The 10,403-nt window shown below is 41.1% G+C and overlaps 1 protein-coding gene across 1 annotated transcript; it reads right to left on the bottom strand.

Annotated features, from left to right (window-relative positions):
- Window positions 1-1,399: 1,399 nt before the first annotated feature.
- Window positions 1,400-2,441, bottom strand: LOC106497171 (olfactory receptor 10AC1-like). The gene is given in 2 exon segments (XM_013957985.1): window positions 1,400-1,940; window positions 1,942-2,441. Coding segments are annotated over 2 exon segments (1,041 nt in total).
- Window positions 2,442-10,403: the final 7,962 nt, after the last annotated feature.

The following is a 10,403-nucleotide window of genomic DNA, read 5'->3' as shown; positions in this document are numbered from 1 at the left end:
AAGTAGTTTTCTAATGTGTTTGCTGAGATCCTCCCTTCTCATTTTTGGCAGGCCTGGCAGGTGATTAAAATGTTCACTACAACTTTGATCATTTTAAATAACGCAGCTAAACCTTCACTCATATTAATTAAGTATTCATTGACATGAGAGCCAATATTCTGTGTTAATATGTTAGCCTGGCTAAACTGTCAACTGTAAGACTGCTTTTAATGTGAGTTTTAAATTTTGCATTTCTCTTTTGTCAGATGGCTCCAAGTTAACTTCCTCAGTTACAGTGCCATTTTTTTTTACATTAGTCAAATCCACTTACCATAATTTTTAATGATTGTAGCCCAGAGAAAGCAAATATCACTCTGTTCTCTCAATCTGCCAGCAGGAAGATCTGAGGGCAGCTGGGGTGCTGAATTTCCTTTGGATTAGACAGAGAAACAGAAGCAAACCTTTTAATTTTTTCTCAGTAATTGATATGTAAAGAGGTGGGCTCTGAACTATAAGATCTGTTTGGTGTTTTGAGGAGCCACTGGGGAATGAAGTAATAAATAAAATGTTGAAGTTGCTTTCTTCTCCCTGTTCCTGTCCAAAACTGTTCTTCACTAATTTGTCTGAATCATCCTGTTCTGCCTAAATGTAGAGAACACACAAAATAACACTGCCTTGCACCTTTCAGACTCATGTCTGTTGCAGTCTAGCATACACCAGAACTCTCACTGGTATTGTTAAAGCAATTACAATAACTGCATAACTACAATAATCTTATCCTTATGCTGCCAGAGGAACAATCCAAATCTAAAGTATCTCCCTATACAAGGAAAGGTTGCATCCTCCAAAACGGGCACAGTAAATTCATACTCTTGTCAAATCCATATCCGCTTTCAATTTCATTATCTAGAATAATTCAAAGTAAGATGAATTTACACTAATGATCTTTTCGCTTGTGATGGGATGCTAGAGTGCAGCCTTTGCTAAATTTGGAGAAGGTCACAGCTTAATTTCCGTTTCTTTCAAGGCATTGGCCTTCTTCTTCTAAACTTCCAGTAACACTCTTTATGTTTTCTATACTGAAAAACTTAACAACAATCTAAGAATATTTATCGTCTTCTCAGTTTGAAATCTACTTTTAAATTGATAGAAAAATAGTGAAAACAATACAGCAGCTTAAATAATGTTATGCTGATCTTTTGATCATGCAAAGCATGTCTGTGATCACAGAAATGAGATTACAAACTGGTCAAAGCTCTTCTTCCTCACAAATTGGTAAAGACATTTCTCTTTATCTAAAGTGTTATGTCAGAGACCTTTTATTTAGCAGAGATGTAGTTTTGTCAGAGATGTACAAATGCATGCTGAATTCTGCCTGGATGTTTACCCTTGTGAAGTCTAGAGAGAATCTGGTCCTAATCTAGTCATGGGACTGTTTTCCACCAAGCACATGCTTATTCTGCCAAAATTTACCACACCTACACATCACAGCCCTGATAGTATCCCAGTTCAGCTGAGCTATTCTCTTCCTCCTCAACATTTTTCTCAGGACCCCTCTGATTTCCTTGTTCCTCAGGCTATAAATGAGGGGATACAGTAATGGGGTGATGTTAGTGTAGACCAGAGATACCATCTTGTCTCGAGCTGGTGAGTAACTGGACTTTGGACGAATGTACATGAAGGTGGCACATCCATAGTACAGCAAAGTGACAGCCAAGTGTGAAGAGCAGGTGGAAAAGGCCTTGCCTCTTCCCATGGAGGAGTGGACATGCAGCAAAGCAGTAGCAATACAACCATAAGAAGTCAGGATTAGCAGGAAGGGAAGGAGCAGGAGGAGCACACAGGCAGCCAGCAAGGGCAGCTCTAGGGTGTAATTCTGAGTACAAGCGAGGTGCAGCACAGCAGGGACATCACAGAAGAAGTGATTGATATGATGTGACTGACAGAAAGGTAAGCGGAACTGTCAACCCCAGGGCAACAGCAAAGCCACCCAGGCAGGATGCCACAGCCAGCTTGAGGCAGAGCCCCTCACTCATCACTGCCACATAGTGAAGAGGCTGACAGATGGCAACATAATGGTCGTAGGACATGGCTGCCAGAAGGAAGCATTCAGCTCCACCAAGCGCCACAAAGAAGTGCATCTGGGCAGCGCAGCCTATGAAAGAAATGGCGCTGCCATCCGCTATCAGGCTGAGGAGTGCCTTCGGGACAATGACTAAGGTATAGCAGAGCTCAATGGCAGAGAGCTGACAGAGGAAGAAAAGCGTGGGAGGACGGGAAGGCTCCATAACCACTGCCATGAAAATCACCACATTCCCTGCCAATGTGGCCAGATGGACAGTAAGAAAGATAGGGAAGAGGAAGGCCCAGAGACGGAGCAGCTCAGAGAAGCCAAGCAGGAGAAATTCCATGGTTGCATCGGTGCTTCCATTGTCCCTTTCCATGCAGCCTTCACATGGCATCTACAGGGACAGAAACAGAAGGAAGATAGTTGAATTTGACCTTATGCTTGGCAGCCAACTCCATGTTGGAAATAATGCTGCAATAGTGTGGCAACAGTGTAGTGAAGTTTAATTTGGGACCTTATGGGGAGGAAGGTTATTTTTTTAAAAAACAAAACTGATTTCCCTCACTCACATTCATACTCTCAGACCCATATTCTTACAACCAGCAAGGTGTTTTGTCTGAATGATCTGCCCAGGATTCTTCACCATGACACTGGTGACAAGGAACATCAGCTGTTGGGTTTTCATCACTTCTGGGTTATTCTGAGGTTGGTAACCACGTGCAGGTTTTGAATATGCCTTAGTTACCCTTTAGGAACTCACAGTGATTAGTCTCTCCATCCTGTCCTGCCTTTGAAAGTCATCAGGATTTACTCATTGTTCTCTCTCTCCTGATTTGAGTGTCCTAAGAAGCTGCCTTTGGATGTCCTGGGATCTTGACCTGCTAATCTAAGTGCCATCAGCACCTGCTATTCTTACACACATCCTGCTTCTGTTCCTTCTGGTGCTTCAACTCCCAAGCAGACCCATTCATTCTCTAGTCACACCAGTATTAACATTTCTATTACAGTTCTTTGTATCTGTGCCAGAGATGTTCAAGGAGAAGCAGACAGTGGGCTGGAGCTTTGGCTTTATATTCTGACCCCATTTAATGGGGATTTCAGATGTTCACTAACTGGCTCTGCTCTTCCCCATCATGGATCTGCCTCAAAGTCCTCACTGGACAAGGTTTCAAATGGAAGGGGTTAGTGATTAGCTATGAGGATTCTGAACTCTAACTTGATGTTTTTGCCGCTTATGTCTTGATGCCCTGCTCAGGCTTGTGGCATCAGAGTTAAAGCAAACATGCTTCCAGACTCAAAACCAAAGATGTCCATAGCAGTATACTCTGTATAACAAAATATTTATAAAAACACAAAGCTAATAGCCTGGATTTAGAGAGAATGAGACTGTGCTTATCATGGGAGGATGCAAAGTTCCTAGGGATTTTTGAGGAGACATCTGAAATGCTTTGGAAAGGAATTAAATTAGAAGTTAACAATCAGAAGAGAAAAGTGAGCAGTGGAAAAATAAAATGGAACAAATAGAAACTCGGAGAGATAAAGTTTCTTAGAGCAGCTACAGCAAATAGACAGATTCCAACAGAAACCACTCCCCACCACCATCACCACCACCATTCTCGGGTCCCCAAATACCCCGAATATTTTCCTCTTTCTTTTCCTGACCTTGCTCCTCTCAACTGCCATTCCAATCATGCTTTGGTTTTCCTCTACAAAATTTTATTTTTGCCTACATTGACAAAAAGCCCTAAGCCATAATTTATGTCTATCTTCAAGAACAGGTGCAAGGTTGAGAGATAAATTTCTGTCCTGAATGAAAACCTGACCACATCTGAACACTGGGCTAGCTCTTGAGCAAGAGCTCATGGCACTGAATAAAAACCATGTGAATAATGAAGTGCAGAAATATAAAGTGATGAAATTGTTTAAGTTGTAGAGATCTAGTAAAGATAAGGACATATAAAGCAGGATAATAAACTACATTTACTGGTCACAGGTGATCAGTGCTCATTACTCATATGTGCATCATGTAATATAACACTTATTACAAGGAATAATTTCAACTCTTTCTACACTTTACTGTAAACCAGGAATGAGAGCTGAGATTCCTTGTAGACTTTTGCTCACATCAAAAACACAGCAGTATGATAGGATAAAGCAGGTGGAAAATTATATGAAATATTCCAGTGATATTATTTAAATCCTCTAGATTCTCTCATCTCAAGCATTCTATCTTCATTTCATCAAGGATATCTAGAAGGACTGGGAAGTTGATGACAAAAAAATATTAGTGGTGAGAGAGATTTTCCTGGGAAAGAAGACATCTCAAAATAGCTCCAGCAAGGAATAATCAATAAGGCAGTGGAGGTGAATCTGATAAGCCTACATACCTTTGCCTTTTTTTTTGCCACTGCAATCTCTGGAATGTTCTGCCCCAAGGTTTTCCTGTGATCCAGTATCTCAGCAGGATTCAAAACATTTGGGGACTTAGGAGAATAATGAAAACATCCACAATTCTTTTACCAGAGGTGAAAAACTAGGACTTAAATCTCTGTCCTGCAGAGCATAAACCAGCAAATGACCATGTTAAGAAGAAACTTTACCATAAGCTCCAAGACAAAATCATGGACAGTCAGTGAAGACCAAAAGGGATCTGGTCAGAGAATAGCAGTGGTCCCACAAAAGCAGGTAGCTCAACAAGCTCCGCACAGTTCCCAGTGGTTGTAAAGCCATGGCCAACTCCTATATCAGCCTGTTACTGCTCCAGGACTCTGGCTGACAGCTATTCTAACTAGTCTGGTTATAAAGTTTTCTTGACACTGTATGCAGCTAATAGGTCCTGACAGGAAACAGAAGTAATGAGTAGATACATAATCTCAAGACTTCCGGTTGGGGGTCCCCTCACTCCATGTAATGAGATTTTAACAGGATTTGACTAAATAGGACAAGACAAAAGAGGGGAAGGAAACAGGAGTTTCTCTTCCTTTCATTTGGAGCTGATCCATGACAACTTACCTTCTCTGGGTTAGAAGACAAGGAAATACAGGCTTCCTCCTCCTGATGATGTGCCTGGTTCAGTCTTGGCTGAGATTCTGTTTCTCTGCCAGTCTGGGGTCCCTCTGGTTGTGAGTGTTCCCTAGAGCCAAAGTTTTCTGTCAGCATTTCATAAACATTCTCTCTTCTACTCTGCAGGACCCAGCTCCTTATATACAATATAAAATAGAGCTCTTTTCTCCTTCCCTGCTGTCTCCGCCCTCCCTGCATGAATGACAGGCAGTTCCATCCCTCTTGAGGAAAGGGAGGTTACAGTTTTTCCATGAATCAAGCAACAGGATGTAAGTGCACCTCCAGAGGAACCCTCTCTGAAAGGTTCTTGCTCCTTCCACTGGAGCAGCTGGAAAGAGCTGATCATTCATAGGGCAAGTGTGTACCCCAAACAACAATGATTTGCCTCACAGAATGCTCTGCTGCTCTTAAACCAAGATGGCTCTGTGGATCTTTAGATAAGTTGAACTCACACTTTGTGAGTAACTCTACAGGCAAAGGAAAACTGATATAAAAAGCTTTAAACCAATCCGTGCAGGCAGTGCAGAGTTTTCACCAGTTTAGATAAACCAGTACATTTTATTGACTCAGATGAAATCACTGTTCACCAATGGATTAGACTGAGATTATTTGGACCCAGTGTACATCTATGACCATTGCTACATTCATTCCTGACCACTTACACTGAAATCATTAAAGAGATCTGTAGGCTTATGTAAGTAGAAAACAAGAGGCAAAGTCAAGATTTTTGACTGCTAAAATGGAACTATTTTCTGTTAACCCAGCTTGGCAGAAGTATGTAAATATGATACCCTGAAATATTTTCCAGGCTGTGATTGAGAAGAATGCTACCTTTTAAAGTAATTTTCTATCTTGTTTTATCTATATAGCATAGTCAATTTGGGACAAAACTATCCTATGTGTCAGTACAGTCTAGAGACTGACTGCACTGGGAGAGGCTCTGCAGAACAGAACCTGGGGTCCCGGTAGGGAGGAAGATGAACATGAGCCAGGAAGGGGCCTTTGCAGTAGGGATGGCTACTTGCATACTTAGCTGCATTAGCCAGCAGGTGAAGACAGTGACTATTCCCCCTTACTTGGCACACATGAGGCCACATCTGTAATACTGAGTCTGCTGCTGGAGTCCCCCATACAAGAGAAATGTCGACAAATGGACAGGAGTCCAGGGGAGGGTCACAGAGATGAGGAGGAGGATGGAGCACATGATGTCAAAGCAGTGGCGGAAGGAGTTGAGTTTGTTCATCGTGGAGAAGAGGAGGCCAAAATGGGATCTAGACTTCAGCTGTCTGTTGGGGGGTTACAGAGACAAGGATGCAGAGTCCTCTCGGAGGGGTACAGTGAAACAGTCAGAAAATGTGCATCAAGGGAAATCTGACTGGAAAGGAAAAATGTTTCTCCTCACAAGAGTGGTACTGCACTGAAACAGGTGTCCCAAGAGGTTGGGGGATCTTTGTCTTTGGAGATGTTCAAAACTTTCCTGGATAAAGCCCTTAGCAACCTGGTCTAGCTCTGGAGTTATCTGTAACATGAGCAGGGGTTTGGATTAGAGACCTCCAGGGGTCCTTTCTCACCTAAATATTTCTGTGAATCTATGATTCTGCTCAACCTCCATCAGACTTCCAGTACAGACAAAAGCAGAACTGAGGAACTTTATTGTCACAAACTGAAATACCTGTGGAGTTTAGGTACCTCCCAGGCCCTAACTGGCATGCTGTAGCATCATAATTTTGATATTAGGCAGAACTTAAATGCCAAAGTTTACTCTCTTTTTTAAGCCTGTCACATAACTTCTTGGAATTAATAAAGTTATGTCAGTGGGGTCTCTCTTCTTGCACCTCAATTCCCTTCCTTAACTTTCAACTTAATTTTTTTTTTTTTTAATTTCAGCTTTCCCCCTACACTTGTACTTTTTAAGATGCTGCAAACTATTCTGGGCAGGGAATGACCTAACAGTGTTTAAAAAATCGAATTCTGAATCTGGCTGGAATTTCTAGATACTGTTGTATAATAACAAATAAAACAGCAATTCTGAAGCGTCTCTCTCTGTGGCATGTCTCTGCAGCTGTAATAGGAGCAAGAGCCAGGAGCTGGTTATTTTATAATTTCACCTGACAAATCTGGTAGAATATAAGTGAAAGTAAATATTTACAGTGAAGAGTCTGTTTTAATCAAATGCTATACAAGGTAAGATTGCTCCGTCTAGCAAATTCTGTGAAAATTTCAGAACATCAGCTGATTAATCTCATGTTTATGTTCTCTTTGTGTTCTAAAATAAAATTTAGGGGTTTGGGTGCCATTTCTTCTTTTAGTTCTTTTCTCTAACCCAAACTATAGGAGAAAATCTGCTACCTTGGTAAAAATATGAAAATAATTATAAGGAACTAATTTGACTACTCTGTTACAACTTTATCTTTAGCTGGCCTTTTTCTGTCACCGGACTGGAGGTAAATGTAGATGAGTCAGCACATACCCCATGACCAGTATCACACAGTCAGCAGTAATATGCACTGATTTTCTTTTTTTAAACTGTAGTGTGTAGCCTTATGCTGAAATAAATAAAACAAATTATTGTTTCGGTTTGTGTATGTGCAGATAAGCTGTCACTTGTTAACATGTAACTTACCTCTTCCCATAGCCTTTCAACACACACCTACATATTACCTCCAAAACATGGCTCACTGACTGAACAGAGGTGAGTTAGCTGGAGTAAGCTATGTGTTCCAGTGCCAGAATACACAGTAACAAGACTAACAACTAGCAGAAGAGGATGAGAATATGCATGTCAAAGTGATTCCATACTTCCTCCTCTAGCCCACATCTTTCAGGTTCCCAGCATTTTCATCACATCAGTTTACAGCCAGATTCCTGATAGATTAATAAAAGCTGCCTGCTGGCATTAGTGTTTGTCTGTCTTGAGTCTGGAGCATGTTAGAGGTATGTGCCTTATTCCTTACTGTGGAGTTTGGCCCTGCTCTCCTCCCCCACACTCTCTGTAACTGTGCTTGTGATTTTTTTTTTTTTTCAGTACACACCCACAAGGCTTTGGGACTGGCCTTCCTTAACCCAAATTTGAATAAAGAGTTTCTTGGAATCAAGGTGTGGTTAATGAATCACATCATATCAGGTTCTGTCAACAATTGCAACATACTTTAGAGGACATTCCTCTCGGTCCTGAGAAAAAACTAGCTATGCTGGGCTTGCCTATCCACATCTGCGAATCACCAGTCTGCTCCAAAGAGGGCAAGAAAATTAATAAAATGGCCAGGGGAGTATTACTGAGAAGCTAATCATAATCTGGAGCAAAGTGTACAAAAATGGAAACCGCTAAGATACATACCAGGGGTTCTGGATGAGAGGAACCATTGATCCAGTAAAAGACCAGGAAATGTCTCTCTGAGTAGAGTATGCCCATGGCTGCTTGCAACATTTCTACTCTATCTCCTAAGAGAAGGAGTTACAATGGGGTTTCACATCAAGATCCATCTAAGCTGGTTTCTTGCCTAAAAGATCTTCTTTACATACAAAAAGCACACTGGTATTGATGTGGAGGTATTTTATTGTTGTAGAAAGCAGAGATTTTGGCTTTAGAAACTTCCTTAATATTCTGCTGCAGGTATGTTCCCCAGTGGAAGCTACTTTATTATTCAGAAAACTTTTAGTGACTTAGTTGATTAGGAAAATTAAGACAGTTTTAAGGTAGATTGCTTGAACTGTGTTTGTTGAGTAATGAAATATAAGATTCTCTACCATGACAATGTAATGTTGATAATATGAAAATAAATGTTAATATTTAATATCATTTGAGAGAGTGGATTTGTGACTCCAGCAAGAATATTATAACAAATTAATTAATATTAACTAGAAATAATATAGAACATAGAAAAATTTAGATGGGAAGGGACCTCTGGAGGACCTCACTGCCTTCACCTGCTCGCTAATGCATCTCATTATGCAAGTAGCCATCCCTGCTGCAAAGGCCCCTTCCTGGCTCATGTTCATTTTCCTCCCCACCAGGACCCCAGGCTCTGTTCTGCAGAGCTGCTTCCTAGCCATGGCTGATGTTCTTCAGGCAGAACAGGGAATCAGACCTGAATCTCTCACACACTGTGCAAGCATGCTCACTAGCAGCCAGCAACCTAGAGACTGGCTGCCAAAGATATACTATAGGCTGATTAGGATCAGGGTGTGGCTGCATCAGGAGCTGGACACTGCATCATCCTGAAAGAGACTTTTTAAGAGGTCCTGATCCCCATTCTGTACTCAACAGTAGTCAAGAAACACTGCCTCTCACAGAGGCAAGATAATGACAGCAAGATAATCAGTTTCACATTGCCTTTTGGGAGAAACAGTGTTTCCTTGTTTCTGTCATGTTCGGAGCTTGCTGGGAACTGGAAACCAACACTGGCCAGGGTGATAACAGTAAGATGACTGGCAGCTTCTTGGCTTTATGAGAAAAAGCATCTCCTTGCTCTCATTGAGTATCTATTGTTTGGCTTGAAAAACACTCACTGAGAATTCACTCCGGAAAGACACTGAACCAACCAACCGATTTTTATAAAAACTGGTAGACAGTCTGGCAGCTGACTTGTCCTCTTACTTTGTTAAAGGAAAGGCTTCTCTTTCACTTCATTGTACCTAATCATACTCCATCACAGCCAAAGGTACTGTCCTGCATCTGTACTAGGAAAATGGTTGCATATATTAGTTAATACTGTCATAAGCATGGAAGCTTTTCCTAGTCAGAACAAAATGCAGGCACAAAAAGAAAAATGTTTTAATACTAGAGAGAGAAAGGACACATCTAAAAATTAACAAAAAAAAAAAAAAAAGAGGATGAAAATGTTTAAAAGGAAAACAGCAAATGGAAATGTTTCAAAAAGACAGACAGGCTGCAAACTAACCTACAGGCTGTGGAAAATATTAACCTAAATTCCTAGAGTTAAGACCAGAAAGAAGGTAACGGAAATACAGAAGCCTGACATCTGAAAACAGATCTAAGTTTTCATATCTGATTGAGAAGTGGCTTCATGATTATTTTGAGATTTCAGCCTTCCTGGGCATCTAGCTGTTTCCATGTTCTCAGCTCTTCACAGCCTTTAAGGGGAAGCCATTACTCTTCATTATTTCTAAAAAACTTGAGGTGCCTGTGAGCTGCCCTTTTCAACTCTTCCTCTCACTATGTGAAAGCCCCTCACATTAGATTTCACATCCTGACCACTCCCTGTCATCTATAAAGTCAATGAAGCCCTCAGCAAGATAATCACATGAGAATAAAATAGCAGGACTGAATGAC

This window comes from Apteryx mantelli, chromosome 1 (assembly GCF_036417845.1).
Source record: "Apteryx mantelli isolate bAptMan1 chromosome 1, bAptMan1.hap1, whole genome shotgun sequence".
Taxonomy (NCBI): Eukaryota; Metazoa; Chordata; class Aves; order Apterygiformes; family Apterygidae; genus Apteryx; species Apteryx mantelli.
This window is presented reverse-complemented; position numbering and strand designations above follow the sequence as displayed.